Source organism: Calidris pugnax, unplaced genomic scaffold (genome assembly GCF_001431845.1).
Source record: "Calidris pugnax isolate Ruff unplaced genomic scaffold, ASM143184v1 scaffold20, whole genome shotgun sequence".
Taxonomy (NCBI): Eukaryota; Metazoa; Chordata; class Aves; order Charadriiformes; family Scolopacidae; genus Calidris; species Calidris pugnax.
In genome coordinates, this window is record NW_015094510.1 from 11,907,330 (window position 1) to 11,928,891 (window position 21,562).

The 21,562-nt window shown below is 47.3% G+C and overlaps 1 protein-coding gene across 1 annotated transcript in view; it reads left to right on the top strand.

Moving 5' to 3' along the window:
* LECT1 (leukocyte cell derived chemotaxin 1) overlaps positions 1 to 21,511 on the top strand; it is a 22,873-nt gene extending 1,362 nt beyond the window's left edge. Inside the window, exons 2-7 of the mRNA XM_014966267.1 lie at positions 49 to 189; positions 2,709 to 2,849; positions 5,443 to 5,556; positions 8,604 to 8,757; positions 10,040 to 10,242; positions 19,338 to 21,511. Coding sequence (XP_014821753.1) covers positions 49 to 189; positions 2,709 to 2,849; positions 5,443 to 5,556; positions 8,604 to 8,757; positions 10,040 to 10,242; positions 19,338 to 19,553 — 969 coding nt within the window. The 3' untranslated portion in view covers positions 19,554 to 21,511. The remainder of the gene's footprint in view (positions 1 to 48; positions 190 to 2,708; positions 2,850 to 5,442; positions 5,557 to 8,603; positions 8,758 to 10,039; positions 10,243 to 19,337) is intronic.
* The last annotated feature ends 51 nt before the right edge of the window (positions 21,512 to 21,562 follow it).

A 21,562-nucleotide genomic window follows, 5' to 3' on the forward strand; every position in this document is an offset into this window, starting at 1 on the left:
GGCCGGGGGTCGGTCCGTGCCCGGCAGCCAGCACCGCGCTCTCCGCAGGCGTACGCGGCGGCGGCGGCGGCGCCCCCCGGGCCGGGGCGGCTGCTGAAGGCGGGGGCGGCCGTGCTGATCGCCGGAGCCCTCCTGCTGCTGGCCGGGGCCATCGGCGCCTTCTACTTCTGGAAAGCCACCGAGCGGCAGGTGAGGGCGGGCGCCGAGCCCGGAGGAGCATCCTCACCTCGGGACTGGGGTGGAGGGGTTGAGCCGGTTTCATGTGAGAAGAGGCAGAAGCTGGAAACTTTCCTTGCGAGGGCGATAAAGAGATCTTTAAGCAGATCTTTATTTTCTCCACGCCTTTTTTTTTTTTTTTTTTTTTAAAGATAGGTGAAACTTTTCCCCGTATTTGCCTGGCCTGGTGAAGATTTTTTTTTTTTCCCCTCCTTTTTTTTTTTTTTTTTTTATAAAATCCCCCAAACCCCTCTATAATCATTATCTTTACGGGCTGTTGGGATGGAGCCTGGTGGAAGCCCCTTTATTAATGAACCTGAAAGGTATCTTTGAGAGCACAGACGCTACATTGATTGCTGCTCGCAAACCCTCAGCAAACTCAAACCCCAACAAGTCCCCAGGGATTCACATCCCGGGCAAACTCCAGCTCTCAGGACAAAAAAAGCATTGAAATGGGTGAATTCCTTTTTCACATCATCAGCATTCTCGGGCCAGATCCTACCTGGACCCTCAAATATGTAACGCTATATTTAACCCATTAATAGGCACCAGTATTTCTTGCTGGTGGTTTGTATGACTGTGCATACACATAAGCCTTTACGGTTAGCAGCTGTGGAGCAATTTTTAAAGCCATGATAAGTTTTATTATTTACATTTTCCCGGGGTACAGGAAAAACCCTGTGTGCAAAGAACGAAACGGATCAGTTTAGGAACCAAACTTCAGAGCACTACAGCGTGTTCAAATATTAACTTTTCTTTCTGTTTACATAAGAACCGGGTTTAAAACATATTTGAAATCTGATGGTGCACATGTGAACGTAACTTGCTCTGTAAGTGCAATTAGTATCTCTGAATTTACTTTGGACGAAGCTCTGTACCGCCTCCAGCCCAGGGCTTGGTCGCCATCAAGGAGAGCCTTGTGTGAATCCCAGCAGCCAGAGCAGAGGTCCCTCTGTGAGATACACCCATCACAGAGGGACAATTCACATAATCAGAAAGCACAAGGTTTTACACCAAAACGACAGGACACGTGGCTGACCCCCGGGACGTGCTGTAGAGCCATCTGCTGCTCTTGGCTTCGAAAAGGGGGTGTGAGTGGAACGGGGAGGTGGGCAGGGAGGGGGTACAGCACATTCAGCTCTGACCTGGGGGGTGCATTTGTGGAATGCAGGACAAAGTTTCCCTTTTTTTTTCATTGCTCCTGGCATCTAAATTCTGCTTTGCAAAATGTGTCACATTCATAGCTGTCATTAAGCTTCGAAGTTGAGCTCCAAGTGAAAGAGACACTGGGAAAGCTTGGAGTTATTTTCCAAGCTGCCTTCGAACTCATAAAGCTACACTTGACTTGCACATATTTAGGAAGCAACTGTAGAAATTATATGTAGGGTCATTCATTTTTTAAAAAAAGTATTTTTATTTTAAACCTTTAAATTCTCCCATAAGTAACAAGGGTAACAAAGCCTCAACTCTAGCTAAGCCCCTAGCAGAGGAGACCATGTACACTGGGCCAGTTTTATGGACCACGTTCAACGGGAGTCCTAGACAGCCAAGAACACGAAGCTGAATCTGTACAGCTGAGAAACCATAAATCTTTAGCACCTTAGACTTTCCTGATTGAAGGTGAGAGAAGAAGAAATTTGTCTCTAGCTGTCAGTGTAAATTTTTCATTAAAATGCTGTAAGGCTTTTTTAAGACCAAAAGTAAACTGCTTGTGCAGCACTTTCAGCAGAGCTGCAACAAGAGAATCGCAGAACTCCTCCACAGATTGTGGTCCTCCAGCAAATACAAACCACGCTGCAGCTTTCCTCATTGAAAATAGGATAAGAGCAAATACGCTGACAAGGAAAATACAAGTCTATACAACTTCACATCCAATTTAAACAAAGTTCACATCCATTACAAGCTAGGAAGCATGTTCATATTCAAGAGGAACCCGTTTTCCTGCACCTCAGCAGAACATCCTAAGAGATAAATAGGCGTTTGCCTCCTTCAGAGTAGGATGCTCGCTCCTACTCTCCCTTTGGGAATCATGCCAGCATAAGAAATGATTCCTAAAATATGACCTAGAAGAAGGTTTTTTAATCAGAGTGAGCCTGGATGTGGACTTGCCCCACGTTGTTTTTGAGGTAAAACTGTGAGTGGTCCCTGGAGGAGGAACCTCACGAGGTCTCTAGTCCTACCTGCTGCTCAGAGCAGGGACAGCTGTGGGGTCAGAGCTGGTTGCTCAGGGCTTTATCCAGTTGGGCCTTGAAGACTTTCAAGGATGGAGACTGCACAATTTCTCAGGGCAACCTGCTCCACTGCTGGCCTGACACAACAGCGAAGTGTTGCAGTGGGGTGGTGGTGGTTGCTAGAGAGTTATCAAATGCCTACAGAAATAAAAGTTAGGAGCTGAATAGGGTTATGACAGTCAGATTTGACCCATCACCTGGTGTAGTAGGAAGGCAATAAGCAATTATTGACGTGTGCTACTGCTCTTTTATCGATTTCAGGTGTACAATGTTCACTATACCATGAGCATTAATGGAAAAGTACAAGACGGATCGATGGAAATAGATGCTGGAAACAACTTAGAGACATTCAAAACGGGAAGTGGGAGTGAAGAGGCTGTTGAAGTTCATGATTTTCAGATTGTAAGTACCACCACCTGTGGCCTTCATGTAACATGTTCCAGTGCTGGACTCTAAGGATACCCTGCCTTGCCCCCACCTCTCTGCCCCTGGGGGTCTCGGGTTCCAGCCCCCAGCTGGCTGGAACCACAAGCATCCACACTCTCATGGTTTGCTTTCACAGCAAGACAGGCAGTTTCCTCCAAAACAAAGTCTAAGTGCCTTGTGGGGACAGGCCGATGCCAGGTCGTGCTCCGGGAAGCGGTATGGATTAGGCTGCATCAGGTTTGGCTCCCTGTAGCACTTGGCGTTTTCAAACGATTGGACACAGCTGCAACTTGTGTGCCCTTGGGGGTCTTGCTAGAAACATGTTCCGGAAGGCTGTGCCACAGCCCCTGCATCATTTTGTATGATTTGAGCCAAAAAAAGCCACGCACTCCTTCCCAAAATATCCCCATTTTAGGAGCACAGGGTCAACATAGTAAGCCAGGTAGATGCCAGGAGAGACCACCACACAGCACTGGACCCTGAGATCATGGGTGGGAGCTGCTCTCCACAGCTTGGCCCAGGGGAGAGGATGGGGGCATTTAGCACAGCTGATGCATCCCTGCACCAACTGCACCCACTTGGGCTGACAGCAAACACGGGGGGGGGTAGCCCAGGGGCTTGGCTGCAGCTGTTCAGCGCTGACAGAGCCCAGGCTAACAGGTGCCCAGGGTCAGCAGAGCCCAGCCACTCCGACAGAGAGGTCCACCCAGCTGCACCACCTCTGAGCTGCTAAAGGCACATCCGTGCGGCGCTGCAGGAACCCGTTTGCAGCACCCAGATCCTGCAATTAACCTTCCCGGGTGTGAAACACTCAACTTCAGAGGTAAGTCCTCTGTAAAGAGTCCACTTAAAGATGCTGCTGTCGGAAAGACTTGCCCAGGCCTTCTGGGCCTTTTCCACTTGCTGCATCTAGAAAGGTGAGGAAATGCAGCTCCTTGCCTTCTCAGCAAGTTCAAACTAATTGACTCCAGGAGACCCAGGACCCCGACTTCCCTGACAGCTGCAGCTCAGCCCTCATGAAACTCTCGTTAACATCACCATGGCAACACTATATTAGCAGCTGAATAAGGGCACCCACAACGAGGTCTCCTCCTTTGCCTTCACCGTTCCACATCTGCACAGAAGCACCAGCCGGCTGGGGAGATGTTGAGTTGACGTCGCCTCCATGCCTGCTGCTGGTAAGCTCAGGTCAGAAATCAGCTCCCAGCACCGACCAGCTGAAGGCACCTCCCAGGGACTGTGCCCACGGGTAATTACAGCGGGCAGGGGACCAGCTCGGCCAGAGCACCGAGATGCTGCCAGTCGGGTTTTGAGCCAAGAACGCACATAAAGGAGACAGAAATGGAAGAGGTGCACTTCCAAGCAGCCAGGCATTTCCATTAGCAGCTTTGGATTGACTGGCACGGCTGCGAGGATTGCACGGTCGGTGAAGACTTGGATTTGGCAATATTAGGATGCTCCTCGCACGCTCGGTGCACCACAAAGTCTCATCCCCCTGTGCGCTCATCCCTGCACTGCCATCCCCTCCCTCGCCGCTTTAGAATTAGTCATTTGGGTTTGATGAGCATCTGTCCAGCTGCACAGGACTTGCAGCACACAGAATGAGGCTCAGGTGCCTCAGTACTGTCCATCTCAAGCCCCATTAGATGCCTACAGTACCTATGGTGCCCATACTAGGCAGGTGACAGGGGCTGTGATGACACTCGTGCCCCCTTGGCCCAGCAGCTTGAGGTTGGACAGAAATACAGCGTCTCTCAAATGGCACTAGATGTTTATATTTAGGTGGTCAAATGGAGCTCATGCAACCCTACGAAAAACATACATCTACAGGAAAATACCTGAATTCACAACATAAAGGACAGCTCTTTTACAGGCACCCCAAAACCTACAGCAGAAACACAGAAGCTACAGACAAGGTTCCCCTGCCCAAGTGTTGGTACCCAAGGTGCCAGCATAGGGCTGTGGCAGATACAACCCTGGACTTGCAGGAGACCTTGCAGTCCCCCGGAGCTGCTGAGATAGATACCCTTCCTCTTGCTTAAAACTCAACATCCCTGGTTTAGGCAACTGCATTTCACCCTCAGCGAAGGAAGTCCCCCACACAGATTTCTGCACCGAATTCCCCATCACGAGCTTCCCCCTTGCTGTCACAGCCACTTATGTGTGTAAATTGGACCCAGCTGCCCCCACATTTTTGCTGAGTCTGTGTCACAAAGGTACCACACCGCCAGCTCACACAAATTGCGAGGCTGCCTACGTTGGGTGCTAAGTTGCGGTTCAAATCGTGTCAACTAATTCCTTCACAGAGCTCCTTCAAGTAGCCTACAGCTGGCGTGGAGGCACTTATATAAAACACCCCCAAATCCTTCAGAAACCCAGGGAAAACTTCTAGACCCATTTGCCCAAAAATCGTAAAGCTAAAGCCATGAGGGAAGAGCGGTTCATGGCATCTGGTTTTAAATAAGATTTAACCTTTGGGCTGAAAATCCAGTGGCAACTTTAAGCGCTTTCCTGGGGGCGGTGGGGAGCTGGAGGGCTGCACGTAACCCCCCGCCTTCTGCTTTTGCAGGGCATCACTGGGATCCGTTTTGCTGAAGGAGAAAAGTGTTACATCAAAGCTCAGCCAAAAGCTCACGTCCCCGAAGTTGATGCCATGACTAAAGCGAGCCTCTCCTCTGAGCTGGTAAGGGGCAATTCATTTATTTTTTAAAAAACACAAATCTTTGTATGGAGAGGGACTTAAAGGGGTATTTGAATACATATAAAAGTGACGTATGAAAACCACTGAAGTCATAGAATCATAGAATGGTTAGAGTTGGAAGCAACCTTAAAGATCATCAAGTTCCAACCCCCCTGCCACAGGCAGGGACACCTCCCACCAGACCAGGTTGCTCAAAGCCCCATCCAGCCTGGCCTTGAACACCTCCAGGGATGGGGCATCCACAGCTTCTCTGGGCAACATAGAATTGTTTAGGTTGGAAAGGACCTTTAAAGCCATCTAGTCCAAACCCCCTGCAATGAGCAGTCATCAGTGGAGAGTTGAGGGTCCATTGACCGATTGCAAGGGGTCCCCAAAAGGTAAGAAAAGCAAGATTGGTGCCAGAGGTGCACTTATTGCTCTGTGTCTAGAGGCATGGTGGGAATCTGCAGACTGAGGAGTGGGGTGACCAGTGTCTAGCAGATCCACGGGAGACCTCAATGACAAGCACATCTGCCTGGGATCAGGCTGAGCACAAGGCTGGAAGGGAGAGCATGGAGGAAGCTGCTGCTTTAGTCAATGCAAAGAGGGATAGTGGTAGATCCCAGGAGATTTCTAGCAATGTTCTTGAGCAGAAGCCCCTAGGGACTCTACCACCCAATTCCTCTGAAATAGTCAATAAAGGGGAACCCTGGAAAACATTCTTGCAAAAATTCAGCTAACTCAGAAGAAATAATAGTTTAAAAAATTAATAATTTGCCTTCTTAAACGGCATCAGACTTCATTTTAGGACATGTTAACTAAATCTCATGGAATCTGTATCACAACCACCAAAAAAGCTGCAGTTCTCACCCAGATACTGCCAAAAACCTCTCTTTACCTCACATCTGTCAAAAAGCCCATCACTTTAGGTGTGCAAAGCCTGAGTTTCCCAGAGCTCAGACTCCTCAAACCCATTGCTGAGACAGGAGTGTCTCCAGTGACTTGAGTATGGCTGAGCCTGGAGACTGGTGGGGGCTCACCCACTGGCAGGAGATCTCAGGAGATCCACAAGCCCTTTCCTTGGATTAGCTCTTCTCCAGAGAAAATTAGAGAGATAAAATTAGTTGGGAGAGAGACTGTGTGATTACCGAATAGGAAAAAGGCATCTCTCAATCCGATAATCAGCAAGGCACCAGCGATGTTACAAAGGCCCCTGAAGCTGGTGACATTTTTGCCATGATGGGGAAGAGATCTTGCCCAGATTCCAGGCAGGGACCTAGATCTTTCCCGCCTTGCCTTATCTTAAAGGCAGGCTGGGCTGCTTGACTTCGGTGGTGCTCTCGCCTGAAGTCAAGGTTTCAATTTTTCATCTTTTTGTAAGAACAAAGTCATGATCCTGAAGATGTCGTCCTAAAATAGTGAAAAAGTTATTTCTAGTCTTCCACCTGGCTAGAGAATACCTGTTTCCATCTCCAAGGATCCATCACCTACACAACCCCTGCAATACACCATACGCACCAAGGCCAAACCAAGCAGCAGACTCAATGCTGCCGTTGGGGTATGAACCTTTCCCTGTTGCTTGACTTTCCAGCTTAGATGCACGAAGGGAATGGCAAAGTAGTATTTTTATTTTTCTAGAGCAAGCCCTCTCCCTGATACACATGTATTTAGGAGAAAGTATATTTTCTTACAACATGTATCATAACCAACACTGCCTATGAAAACGAGTGATTAAAATAAGCTCTTAGAGTTGCCCGAACTCCGCCTGCTCACAAGTCAGGATCACCTCGAACAGAAACAAAGGATATTTTTATGTCTGAAAATTAGATTTGGATATTTCTGATGCTGATAAAAGCTTAAGTGGGAGAATATAAATAAAGAGCACTTCGCACTAGACAGATTGGATAGCGAACTTAGATGACTTGAGACCTACAAAAGAAATCAATAAACACATTAAAGGAACAGCAACTCGACGGAATAAATTGATCTAGTCAGTTATATAACAAGTTTTGATGACTTTTATGGAAGCAATTTAGAATTTTAACTTTGAAATCATACTGGTTTTCATGATTCACAAGTTGGTTTTCTTTTAATATTTCACTGTTGCTATAAAATACTTACACATTTTATGTAAAATAATACTTTGAACTAACAACTTTAAAGAATCAATCACTGGCATTTTCCTACATTACTTTGAAGATATGAACCAAAAACCTGCAGGGTACACTTCAAAAAGGCAGGCTCCTTTAACTCGCACTTCAAGCTCTTGGTCAATTGAATTGCTTTCACCAAACGAGACCTTTAATCAGAGCGATCACGTTGCCTTAAAACTGGAAGCTGGAGGAGTTCTCAAGCTATAATCCTCTCTAAAGCTTTTGAACAAGACTTTCTTTTTTTTTTTTTTTTTTTTTATCACTTGCTTATGTATCTTGCATGTTAGTTATATAATACTAATCTTTCTATATAATCTATTATTTTTTTTAGTAAATTGTTAGCATTCATTTTTCTCTAGAAAGTGAATTAATGCAGGAATCTAGCTTTCAAGTCCCTGCCCAATAAAATACGCACATGTTTTTTTTTTTTTTTTTTTTTTATTCCCCCCCTATTGTAAATACAGTTATCTCTTGGGAGTACATCAAATGAGAACGGGGCGTGATAAAAGATGAGGGTCTTGATTTTGGCTGGCGCATTTCATCGCTGCTCTGCTGAAAGTGCTAAATCTCCACGGTTTCTACCGCTTGAAAATCTGGCACTCCGGGCTGAAAGATCTCCCAACACCTCGTCCTTGGACACGGGGCAAAAGCCTTCCAAGAGAGAGACGGGTGAAATTTCAGCCCCAGCAAAACTGATGGTAGCTGTGCCATCCGTTTCAGTGGTGGCAACCTTTGCTCGGGCTTTGGCTCGGTGCAATGGGTTCACACTCACGAAATGAGGAGGCTGGGTATTAGCTGCAGCGGCTGATTATACAGCCTGGTGCTCAAGAATTAGCAGGAAGGAGGCACACGCCTGTTCACTGAGCTGGCAAAGGATTTGTGCTCTTCTATTTGCAGGAAGATGAAATCATGCCTGTGAGATTCGACGAAAACTCCCTTATCTGGGTGGCTGCAGACGAGCCTATCAAGCATAACAGTTTCCTAAGCCCCAAAATTCTAGAGCTTTGCGGGGATCTTCCAATTTTCTGGCTGCGACCAACATATCCCAAAGGTAACGCTTCTTTTATTTGAAAAGTGTGTTATCCCTCCCTTCATCTAAAGGCCTTCCCCAAAGCAGGTTTGCCACCAAGACCTGCACACCTGGGTAAACCAGGATCCTTTCCTCTCTTGCCCAGCCTGTCTTCCCAAGCCCTTGAGGGTTGGTGCCAAGATTGCAAGTTTGGAGTTTATCCACACTTCCTAGACATTTTCCACAGTTGTATTTCCTGAGACAATTTGTATAGCCCGCGTGGGTCACTTACTATGAGATGAAACATCCCCAGAGAGGTCAGGCTCCTTCTACAGAAGGAGAAGACAACAGCTTAAACTAGCCCCCAAAACATTCAGGCAGCTGACACCATGTAGCAGGAACATTACACCTGGCCAAGAGTTGAGGAATATCAAGCTCCTGATCTGGGACCGCAGCCTGTCCTGTTTCCTGCCCTGCTTCTCCAGAAGGTTTCAGTGGAGCAGAAGGATGAGATGCTTTAGGTAGGCAACTGGCAGATGAAGTTTATGAGGTCCTGGGGCAGTGGCAGGACTGAAGTACTCCCACCACCCACAGCCAAGCTCAGCAAAAGGTGTTCAGGAGTCACCAGGGAGGAGGCTACTTCTCCAGGTAACTTCCAGGCCTGGGAGGAGAGGAGAAGGCTTGAAAAGATTTAACTCCTCCTTGGTCTAGTTAATATTGGAACACTCAAAAAAGGGTGGGAGGAAAAAAAAAGAAAATAATAAAAAAACCCACCACATTTCAGACTGCCTGTGGATCCAAACCACCCATATTCTCCACTTTTCTTTGTCCTTGTATATCCCACTGGGCAAAGAGCAGCATCAAAGCTGTCCAGAAACTGTTTCCACTAGTTTCACCAGCTGCCCTTGGGAGCAGGGCACCAGCCTGTCATCAAAGCACCTTAAAAAAAAAAAACAAACAGATGCCTATGACAGGTCTTGCTCGTGCTGGCAACTGCTGCCAAGTTCACATCAGTGACCACAGGGTGGGTCAAAAAAATAACCCCAAACAACCAAATCTCCTCACACTTGCTTTGCCTAAAGAGTAAGAAGAAGGGGGAAAAAAAAAATCTCTCACCCTTTTGGATTGACATTGGCTGCAGATACAACACCACAAGGCAAATAGCTCCCATGGGGATGCTCATCAAGCTTGCCATCACACAGTTTTGCCTCCCCCTCCCCTTTTTAAAAAATACTCAAAGAAATCACCGACACCTTAAATAGCATGTGGACAAATACAAGGATGTGCTGAAGACGAGGTTATCCTCCTGTGATTACTTCCTCAGATAACCAAAGGAGAGAAATGAAGAGAAACAAACGCCAAACAGAATCAAACTTTGATACGGAAGACTTGGAAGCTGCTATGGAAGAAGTAAACACCAGATCACCCACCACACAGCTGAATCAGGAGCTTGGGCACCAAGCTAATGAAACAGGGCCAATGGGACAAGAAACCGATGAAACACTTAATCCAGACAACCCATACAACGTAAGTATTTGCGTTTGTAATCTTTCAGAGCCCAAGATTGTTGTAGACAGGTAAAAACTGATGACGTGGGGTTTGTCTGTCTTTCTTTAATCTGCATAATCTTTGGCTGTCCAGCTTTTCTCCCAAAGTACAGACCTGTAAAAGTCTTCCCCCAGTCCTCTTCTCTCTCCTTCAACCCAGTCTTCATTAGACCTCAGTCTGCAACAAGCACAAGTGCTTGAGGTGGTAAGATCACGGAGCAATTGGTGTCAAGTGGTTTTTCAGGGGTCAGGTCCATACGGAAGCAGCACTAGAGAGATCCAACAGGGATAGCACCATCTGGGAACAAACCGAAGCTGCTCTTGATTAGACAATAGCTGATCCTCATCAGGTACTGACAATGTAAAGAGTCTGGTAGATAGAAACACAATTCGCCCTCAAATAAAATCATAGAATCATAGAATGGTTTAGGTTGGAAGGGACCTTAAAGATCATCAAGTTCCAACGCCCCCTGCCATGGACAGGGACACTTCTCACTAGATCAGGTTGCTCAAAGCCCCATCCAGCCTGGCCTTGAACACTTCTAGTGATGGGGCATCCACAGCTTCACTGGGCAACCTGTTCCAGTGTCTCACCACCCTCACAGTAAAGAATTTCTTCCCAATACCTAATCTAGATCTACCCTCTTTCAGTTTAAAACCATTACCCTTCATCCTGTCACCCCACAGCCTGCCACAGTCCCTCCCCATCTCTCCTGTAGGCCCCCCTTAGGTACTGGAAGGCTGTTATAAGGTCTCTCCCTGAAGCCTTCTCTTCTCCAGGCTGAACAACCCCAACTTTTTCAGCCTGTCTTCATAGGAGAGGTGCTCCTGCCCTCGGATCATTTTCATGGACCTCTGCTGGACCCGTTCCAATAGGTCCATGTCCTTCCTGTGCCGAGGACAAATTAGTATCAGAAGTGACTACTACAGAGGAAAGCAGTAATTGCTAAGAGATTAGGGTTGGGCTAATTAAATCTGTTTTCGCAGCCTCCTCTCTATGAGAATAGACAGCCCCAGTCTAGCAAGCAGTTCACAGAGGAGAACCTGTTTGGAGGCAGCAATGGTGGGTGGAGGATGAGAGTCGTGAAAATCGTTCTCGCTCTTCAAAGCCCCAGAAAAGAGCACAGGAGCCACCATGCTGAGTCCCAACACCTTTGCCGCGCTGCAGGAGACCCCACTCCGCAGTAGGCACCTTCCAGTCTGCTGCACCAGCGCCAGACAATTTACACCCACCACTTGGTGCAGCAGGAGCAAGTCACTTCAATCCAACACTGTCACAAGATAAATGCCTCCTGCTTTGGAAGTAAGTCCCAGCTCCGACTTGACATTTATGCAACAGCAGGAGATCATTATACTGTGACAGCGTTCTGCCGAGTTGACATCCCTTAATTAAACTTAAATTAATCACTCCAAATAAAGTGGATCTAAATCGACTCTCTCACGGGGTCAGTAAAACAGCAGCGGCACTGGAATGTGCCTTCTCCTCACAGCTACTAATGTGACCATGTCCCAGGGGGGTCCAGGCTGCCCTGTTTCTGGAGGGCAGCGGCAGAACAACCACCGCGGGTCCCTTCTTCCAGCCAGGGGCACCCTGGGCCAAATGGAGAACGTCTCCTCAGATACGGTCACCAGAACTTCCCTCAGCCTGCCGGGCGGGATTCACCTTCACCAGCAGTTACTGCGTAGATGCCTGTATCCTGGCTTCCTTTAGAGGCAGATTCGTTCAATTCTGAAGGATCACTAATTACACCATAGGATGAAAATGAATTTCCCCTAGAACTATTTCTCTGAGTGGAGTCAGTTCCATGAAGGCAGGTGTAGAAGGTCACACCGCAGATAACTGAAATCAAGGATGATGAGTTCTGCCCAAAGAAACACACCCTTCCCTGCTCTCGGTGGGAGGGGACTGAGCTGTCACTAGTGTCCTGCACAAGCTGTCACTTGTCCTGTACAAGACAAGAGATGGCACCTTTCTGTGCCTCACCTTTTTGCTGTGCTGCTGGCTTTCTGCATGGAAAACGCTCAGGTCAAAAAGCTGAGTGTCACTCCAGCACTTGCTCTTGGGTGCTGCTCTTCTTGAAGTAACACCAATGGGCAAAGAACAAATGAGTTTCCAGAAGCAGAACGTCCAGGTTACTTTTTTCTCCCAGGAAGGAGGAAAGGAATTCGGGAAGGGTGAAGGCAGCAGGAAAAGCTTGCTTTTATGTGTTTTATGTGTGCCTTGCTCCATGAAACTCCCTGCTGTCAGACACAGAGCAGGCAGAATTCTCACTGTCCACAAGGCACCTAAGTGTGGCCAAGGGGGGGTAAAAAAAAAAAAAGGCAGACTGAAAGACAAGGGAGAAATACTCAGAAAACTTCAGGGCAATAGCTTACTGAATCATTTCCTGGGAATGCTGTACAAAGCATTAAAACACAAAAAAATAAAACAAAGCATTAAAAAACACAGCATACGCTTCAGACATCGTCATCTACATAAAAGACCCAGACAACCGTCTTGACATCTTTTCCATCACCAGTATTTATAGGGAGTTTACTGCTTCTGGATCTTTTGCAAAGACTGTAGGAGAAAAATAATGAAGTTACAGCTCCCTGTTGTTTCTTTCCATTTTACATGGGTGACTGCACCAATTCTACATTTCTACCAAACAGAGCAAGACAGAAAAAGAAAAATAAAGCAAGATGCACGGGTCAGTTAGTAGGAATTGTGTTAACTTCAACAGGACTAAAATTTCAGTTTTTATCCTTTGTGGAGTTAACAGGAGCATGGGTATAGTCTGCATTCGCTGAGAGACTTGGGATAGAGTCATAGAATTGCCTAGGTTGGAAGAGACCTTTAAGATCATCTAGTCCAACCATCAACCTAACTTTGATAAAAACCATCACTAAACCCTGTCTCTAAGCACTATGTCAACCTGGCTTTTAAATCCCTCCAGGGGTGGTGCCTCCACCACTTCCCTGGGCTGCCCATTCCAATGCTTGATAAACCTTTCTGTGAAGAAACTTTTCCTAATATCCAATCTGAACCTCCCCTGGTGCAACTTGAGGCCATTTCCCCTTGTCCTATCACCTGTGACTTAGGAGAAGAGACCGACCCCCACCTCTCTCCAGCCTCCCTTCAGGGAGCTATAGAGCGCAATAAGGTCTCCCCTCAGCCTCCTCTTCTCCAGGCTGAACAACCCCAGCTCCCTCAGCCTCTCCTCATAAGACTTGTGCTCCAGACCCCTCACCAGCTTTGTTGCCCTTCTCTGGACCCGCTCCAGCACCTCTATGTCTTTTTTGTGGTGAGGGGCCCAAAACTGGACACAGTACTGGAGGTGAGGCCTCACCAGTGCCGAGTACAGGGGGATGATCACCTCTCAGGTCTTACTCACCACACTGTTCCTGATACAGGCCAGGATGCTGTTGGCCTTCTTGGCCACCTGGGCACACTGCTGGCTCATGTCCAGCCAACAGTCAACCAACATTCGCAGCAGTACCAATCCTGGCTTTAAAAAAAAAAATGGCCTCAAGTTGTGCCAGGGGAGGTTTAGATTGGATATTAGGAAAAAATTCTTCATGGAAAGAGTTATCCAGCATTGGAATAGGCTGCCCAGGGAAGTGGTTGAGGCACCATCCCTGGAGGTGTTCAAAAGATGGGTTGACGTGGTCCTCAAGAATATGGTTTAGTAATTTTTTTATTGCTTGTTTCTTATTTATTTTTTTGTCAGAGTTAGGTTGACGGTTGGACTAGATGATCTTTGAGGTCCCTTCCAACCTAGATGAGTCTATGATTCTAACACCCCCAGGTCCTTTTCTGCCAGGCAGCTCCAGCCATTCTTCCCCAAGCCTGTAGCACTGCCTGGGGGTGTTGTGACCCGGCACTTGGCCTTATTGAAACTCATCCCATTGGCCTTGGTCCATTGATCCAGCCTGTCCAGATCCCTCTGTAAGGCCTTTCTATCCTCAAGCAGATCAACACTCCCACTCAGCTTGGTGTCATCTGCATATTTACTGAGGGTGCGCTCACTCCCCACGTCCAGATCATAGAATCATAGAATGATTAGGGTTGGAAGGGACCTTAAAGATCATCTAGTTCCAACCCCCCTGCCATGGGCAGGGACACCTCCCACTAGACCAGGTTGCTCAAGGCCACATCCAGCCTGGCCTTGAACACTTCCAGGGATGGGGCATCCACAACTTCCCTGGGCAACCTGTTCCAGTGTCTCACCACCCTCACAGTAAAGAATTTCTTCCTGAGATCTAATCTGAATCTTTTGACACCTTAAATAGCATGTGGACAAATACAAGGATGTGCTGAAGACGAGGTTATCCTCCTGTGATTACTTCCTCAGATAACCAAAGGAGAGAAATGAAGAGAAACAAACGCCAAACAGAATCAAACTTTGATACGGAAGACTTGGAAGCTGCTATGGAAGAAGTAAACACCAGATCACCCACCACACAGCTGAATCAGGAGCTTGGGCACCAAGCTAATGAAACAGGGCCAATGGGACAAGAAACCGATGAAACACTTAATCCAGACAACCCATACAACGTAAGTATTTGCGTTTGTAATCTTTCAGAGCCCAAGATTGTTGTAGACAGGTAAAAACTGATGACGTGGGGTTTGTCTGTCTTTCTTTAATCTGCATAATCTTTGGCTGTCCAGCTTTTCTCCCAAAGTACAGACCTGTAAAAGTCTTCCCCCAGTCCTCTTCTCTCTCCTTCAACCCAGTCTTCATTAGACCTCAGTCTGCAACAAGCACAAGTGCTTGAGGTGGTAAGATCACGGAGCAATTGGTGTCAAGTGGTTTTTCAGGGGTCAGGTCCATACGGAAGCAGCACTAGAGAGATCCAACAGGGATAGCACCATCTGGGAACAAACCGAAGCTGCTCTTGATTAGACAATAGCTGATCCTCATCAGGTACTGACAATGTAAAGAGTCTGGTAGATAGAAACACAATTCGCCCTCAAATAAAATCATAGAATCATAGAATGGTTTAGGTTGGAAGGGACCTTAAAGATCATCAAGTTCCAACGCCCCCTGCCGTGGACAGGGACACTTCTCACTAGATCAGGTTGCTCAAAGCCCCATCCAGCCTGGCCTTGAACACTTCTAGTGATGGGGCATCCACAGCTTCACTGGGCAACCTGTTCCAGTGTCTCACCACCCTCACAGTAAAGAATTTCTTCCCAATACCTAATCTAGATCTACCCTCTTTCAGTTTAAAACCATTACCCTTCATCCTGTCACCCCACAGCCTGCCACAGTCCCTCCCCATCTCTCCTGTAGGCCCCCCTTAGGTACTGGAAGGCTGTTATAAGGTCTCTCCCTGAAGCCTTCTCTTCTCCAGGCTGAACAACCCCAACTTTTTCAGCCTGTCTTCATAGGAGAGGTGCTCCTGCCCTCGGATCATTTTCATGGACCTCTGCTGGACCCGTTCCAATAGGTCCATGTCCTTCCTGTGCCGAGGACAAATTAGTATCAGAAGTGACTACTACAGAGGAAAGCAGTAATTGCTAAGAGATTAGGGTTGGGCTAATTAAATCTGTTTTCGCAGCCTCCTCTCTATGAGAATAGACAGCCCCAGTCTAGCAAGCAGTTCACAGAGGAGAACCTGTTTGGAGGCAGCAATGGTGGGTGGAGGATGAGAGTCGTGAAAATCGTTCTCGCTCTTCAAAGCCCCAGAAAAGAGCACAGGAGCCACCATGCTGAGTCCCAACACCTTTGCCGCGCTGCAGGAGACCCCACTCCGCAGTAGGCACCTTCCAGTCTGCTGCACCAGCGCCAGACAATTTACACCCACCACTTGGTGCAGCAGGAGCAAGTCACTTCAATCCAACACTGTCACAAGATAAATGCCTCCTGCTTTGGAAGTAAGTCCCAGCTCCGACTTGACATTTATGCAACAGCAGGAGATCATTATACTGTGACAGCGTTCTGCCGAGTTGACATCCCTTAATTAAACTTAAATTAATCACTCCAAATAAAGTGGATCTAAATCGACTCTCTCACGGGGTCAGTAAAACAGCAGCGGCACTGGAATGTGCCTTCTCCTCACAGCTACTAATGTGACCATGTCCCAGGGGGGTCCAGGCTGCCCTGTTTCTGGAGGGCAGCGGCAGAACAACCACCGCGGGTCCCTTCTTCCAGCCAGGGGCACCCTGGGCCAAATGGAGAACGTCTCCTCAGATACGGTCACCAGAACTTCCCTCAGCCTGCCGGGCGGGATTCACCTTCACCAGCAGTTACTGCGTAGATGCCTGTATCCTGGCTTCCTTTAGAGGCAGATTCGTTCAATTCTGAAGGATCACTAATTACACCATAGGATGAAAATGAATTTCCCCTAGAACTATTTCTCTGAGTGGAGTCAGTTCCATGAAGGCAGGTGTAGAAGGTCACACCGCAGATAACTGAAATCAAGGATGATGAGTTCTGCCCAAAGAAACACACCCTTCCCTGCTCTCGGTGGGAGGGGACTGAGCTGTCACTAGTGTCCTGCACAAGCTGTCACTTGTCCTGTACAAGACAAGAGATGGCACCTTTCTGTGCCTCACCTTTTTGCTGTGCTGCTGGCTTTCTGCATGGAAAACGCTCAGGTCAAAAAGCTGAGTGTCACTCCAGCACTTGCTCTTGGGTGCTGCTCTTCTTGAAGTAACACCAATGGGCAAAGAACAAATGAGTTTCCAGAAGCAGAACGTCCAGGTTACTTTTTTCTCCCAGGAAGGAGGAAAGGAATTCGGGAAGGGTGAAGGCAGCAGGAAAAGCTTGCTTTTATGTGTTTTATGTGTGCCTTGCTCCATGAAACTCCCTGCTGTCAGACACAGAGCAGGCAGAATTCTCACTGTCCACAAGGCACCTAAGTGTGGCCAAGGGGGGGTAAAAAAAAAAAAAGGCAGACTGAAAGACAAGGGAGAAATACTCAGAAAACTTCAGGGCAATAGCTTACTGAATCATTTCCTGGGAATGCTGTACAAAGCATTAAAACACAAAAAAATAAAACAAAGCATTAAAAAACACAGCATACGCTTCAGACATCGTCATCTACATAAAAGACCCAGACAACCGTCTTGACATCTTTTCCATCACCAGTATTTATAGGGAGTTTACTGCTTCTGGATCTTTTGCAAAGACTGTAGGAGAAAAATAATGAAGTTACAGCTCCCTGTTGTTTCTTTCCATTTTACATGGGTGACTGCACCAATTCTACATTTCTACCAAACAGAGCAAGACAGAAAAAGAAAAATAAAGCAAGATGCACGGGTCAGTTAGTAGGAATTGTGTTAACTTCAACAGGACTAAAATTTCAGTTTTTATCCTTTGTGGAGTTAACAGGAGCATGGGTATAGTCTGCATTCGCTGAGAGACTTGGGATAGAGTCATAGAATTGCCTAGGTTGGAAGAGACCTTTAAGATCATCTAGTCCAACCATCAACCTAACTTTGATAAAAACCATCACTAAACCCTGTCTCTAAGCACTATGTCAACCTGGCTTTTAAATCCCTCCAGGGGTGGTGCCTCCACCACTTCCCTGGGCTGCCCATTCCAATGCTTGATAAACCTTTCTGTGAAGAAACTTTTCCTAATATCCAATCTGAACCTCCCCTGGTGCAACTTGAGGCCATTTCCCCTTGTCCTATCACCTGTGACTTAGGAGAAGAGACCGACCCCCACCTCTCTCCAGCCTCCCTTCAGGGAGCTATAGAGCGCAATAAGGTCTCCCCTCAGCCTCCTCTTCTCCAGGCTGAACAACCCCAGCTCCCTCAGCCTCTCCTCATAAGACTTGTGCTCCAGACCCCTCACCAGCTTTGTTGCCCTTCTCTGGACCCGCTCCAGCACCTCTATGTCTTTTTTGTGGTGAGGGGCCCAAAACTGGACACAGTACTGGAGGTGAGGCCTCACCAGTGCCGAGTACAGGGGGATGATCACCTCTCAGGTCTTACTCACCACACTGTTCCTGATACAGGCCAGGATGCTGTTGGCCTTCTTGGCCACCTGGGCACACTGCTGGCTCATGTCCAGCCAACAGTCAACCAACATTCGCAGCAGTACCAATCCTGGCTTTAAAAAAAAAAATGGCCTCAAGTTGTGCCAGGGGAGGTTTAGATTGGATATTAGGAAAAAATTCTTCATGGAAAGAGTTATCCAGCATTGGAATAGGCTGCCCAGGGAAGTGGTTGAGGCACCATCCCTGGAGGTGTTCAAAAGATGGGTTGACGTGGTCCTCAAGAATATGGTTTAGTAATTTTTTTATTGCTTGTTTCTTATTTATTTTTTTGTCAGAGTTAGGTTGACGGTTGGACTAGATGATCTTTGAGGTCCCTTCCAACCTAGATGAGTCTATGATTCTAACACCCCCAGGTCCTTTTCTGCCAGGCAGCTCCAGCCATTCTTCCCCAAGCCTGTAGCACTGCCTGGGGGTGTTGTGACCCGGCACTTGGCCTTATTGAAACTCATCCCATTGGCCTTGGTCCATTGATCCAGCCTGTCCAGATCCCTCTGTAAGGCCTTTCTATCCTCAAGCAGATCAACACTCCCACTCAGCTTGGTGTCATCTGCATATTTACTGAGGGTGCGCTCACTCCCCACGTCCAGATCATAGAATCATAGAATGATTAGGGTTGGAAGGGACCTTAAAGATCATCTAGTTCCAACCCCCCTGCCATGGGCAGGGACACCTCCCACTAGACCAGGTTGCTCAAGGCCACATCCAGCCTGGCCTTGAACACTTCCAGGGATGGGGCATCCACAACTTCCCTGGGCAACCTGTTCCAGTGTCTCACCACCCTCACAGTAAAGAATTTCTTCCTGAGATCTAATCTGAATCTTTTTTCTTCCAGTTTAAAACCATTTCCCCTTGTCCTATCATTACCCTTCCTGGCAAAGAGTCCCTCCCCAGCTCTTCTATAGGCACCCTTCAGGTATTGAAAGGCCGCTATAAGGTCTCCCCGGAGCTGCTTCTTCTCCAGGCTGAACAATCCCAGCTCCCTCAGCCTGTCAGATCATTGATAAAGATGTTAAAGAGAACCGGCCCCAATACCAAGCCCTGGGGGACACCACTCATAACGACATTTACTATTCTACATTTCAGCAGCTGGAAGGCGAAGGGATGGCTTTTGACCCCATGCTGGACCACCTGGGCGTGTGCTGCATCGAATGCCGGCGGAGTTACACGCAGTGCCAGAGGATCTGCGAGCCCCTCATGGGCTACCACCCATGGCCCTACAACTACCAGGGCTGTCGCACCGCCTGCCGCATCATCATGCCCTGCAGCTGGTGGGTCGCTCGCATCATGGGTGTCGTCTGAGGGGGGGGAAAAAAGCATCCCGGATCCCTGACAAAACAAGGGGGGGAAACGCAACGACCACAAACTGGTAACAGGCTACAGCCAAAGCAGCAGTACCAATCCTGGCTTTAAAAAAAAAAACAAAACAAAAAATCCAGAGTGTGTGTTACTGCACCAAAAGCCAAGTCAGGTGTTCTCACTGAAAATAAAAATTTTAAGTTAACGTTCCATTAGTTTTACAAGTGACAAGGGTGTACTAGCACTTAGTGAATTCGAAACCTAAGACATCCCCCCCAAAAAGACAATATGAAAACTTTGCTCACAAACTGGTTTATAGAATCATAGAATCATAGAATTGCCCAGGCCGGAAGGGACCTCCAAAGGTCATCTAGTCCGACCTCCCCGCAGTCAGCAGGGACACCCCCAACTAGACCAGGTTGCCCAGGGCCTCATCGAGCCTCACCTTGAATATCTCCAGGGATGGGGCCTCAACCACCTCCCTGAGCAACCTGTTCCAGTGCTTTAGCAGTCTCCAGAAGCTTGCTCGTAAAGCCAACCTCAGCCTTTCACAACCAACTCCCCTCTTTCCAAGCTAGATGTGAAAATTACGTCCAATTAGGCGACTAGCTCAACTGGTAGGCTGGGGAGTACCTTTCATCCATGCAGCTTACTTAAATAAATCACAAGTTAGGTTGCTCCCCGTCGCTGTTCATACCGAGTTGCCAGGTCATTATGGATGGTTCTAAACCAATTAGAGCATCCCTTTCCCACAAAGCTGCTCCAGGGGCCAGGGGAAAGCACGTGTCGTGCTCAATCGGAAACAACTGGCAGGAGAAGGGAGGGGGCTGCGGGAGGGGGATGTGCGCGGCTGCAGAATCAAAACCCTTCGCACATCCCAGCATCAAAAAAACCCCAGCACCAAGAACCCTGTATCCACGACACCGCCACAGTGTCTAACAACTATCTGCTACCCAGCCACTACAGCAAAAAGTAGTTACAGGCAGTCGCAGACCAAAGAGTCTCGAGACCCTTCAGAATCTGCAACAGCCGCCATGTTTATAAATCCTTGAAGTAGACACTTTTGACACGAGATTACAACCCCTCTTTATTCCACGAGGATAGCAGCCACCCATTCCAGCTCCGCGAGCTTCCCTGAAGCCAACCTCCCTTCCCTGCAAAGAGAAACTGCTTACCAGTGAGGAGGGAAAAAAACAGAAAAAGGGGGGGAAAAAAAAAGATAGAAATAGGTTTATAACCTCACCCTTTTTTGCTTACTTGCAAAACTCTGTAATTACTGGGATTGATCCTATTGCGTATTAAATCTCTAAGGAAGGTACTAAGCTGAAACACAAAAACGGAATGGCTTAGGATTTCTAGCCTTGAAAAACCAAGACCAGAGTATCGCGCTGCCTTCATCCACACGATACATCTTGAACTCCACCAGGGAGTTTATGGAGCCATCTACATGGGCTTTAAATGCAGAATGGTCCCATTTTTCTTAGGCATTCATTTTTGTGACTAAACACCTCTTGAGATGTTGCAAGCCTCCTAATGTTATTAACACCGCGTGACACACAGAAAAGAGGAATTAATTTGACATAATCGTGGCTTAAAGAAAATAAAGACAACCTCATGTGGAATGCTAAACTGCGTATCTAAAAAGCAAAGTGTTAAATGAGAGTAAGATGAGAATAGAATTCAGTATTTTGCTCTATTGTAGTGTTTTTCTGAATATAAGCTTCACCTTCCCTTAATCTGAAGAACAGACTTGCTTTGAAATATTTAAATTAAAAACTTCTTAAAGTGGGATTTCAAGGCCTGTTAAATTTGAGTTTCTGCTTTTTGAAATGAAAATGACCTTGATGATTACGTTGTTGTTGTAGAAGTACACCATTTGTATGCTTAGAAAAGTTGGGTTTCCTTTTGTTTTGGTTTGTGGGGTTTTTTTTTATTGCAGATTAAACAAACACATGAAAAAACAGCAGTCGCCTTCTGTGCTTTTTTCCACGTAGAAAGTGTAATGGGACCTT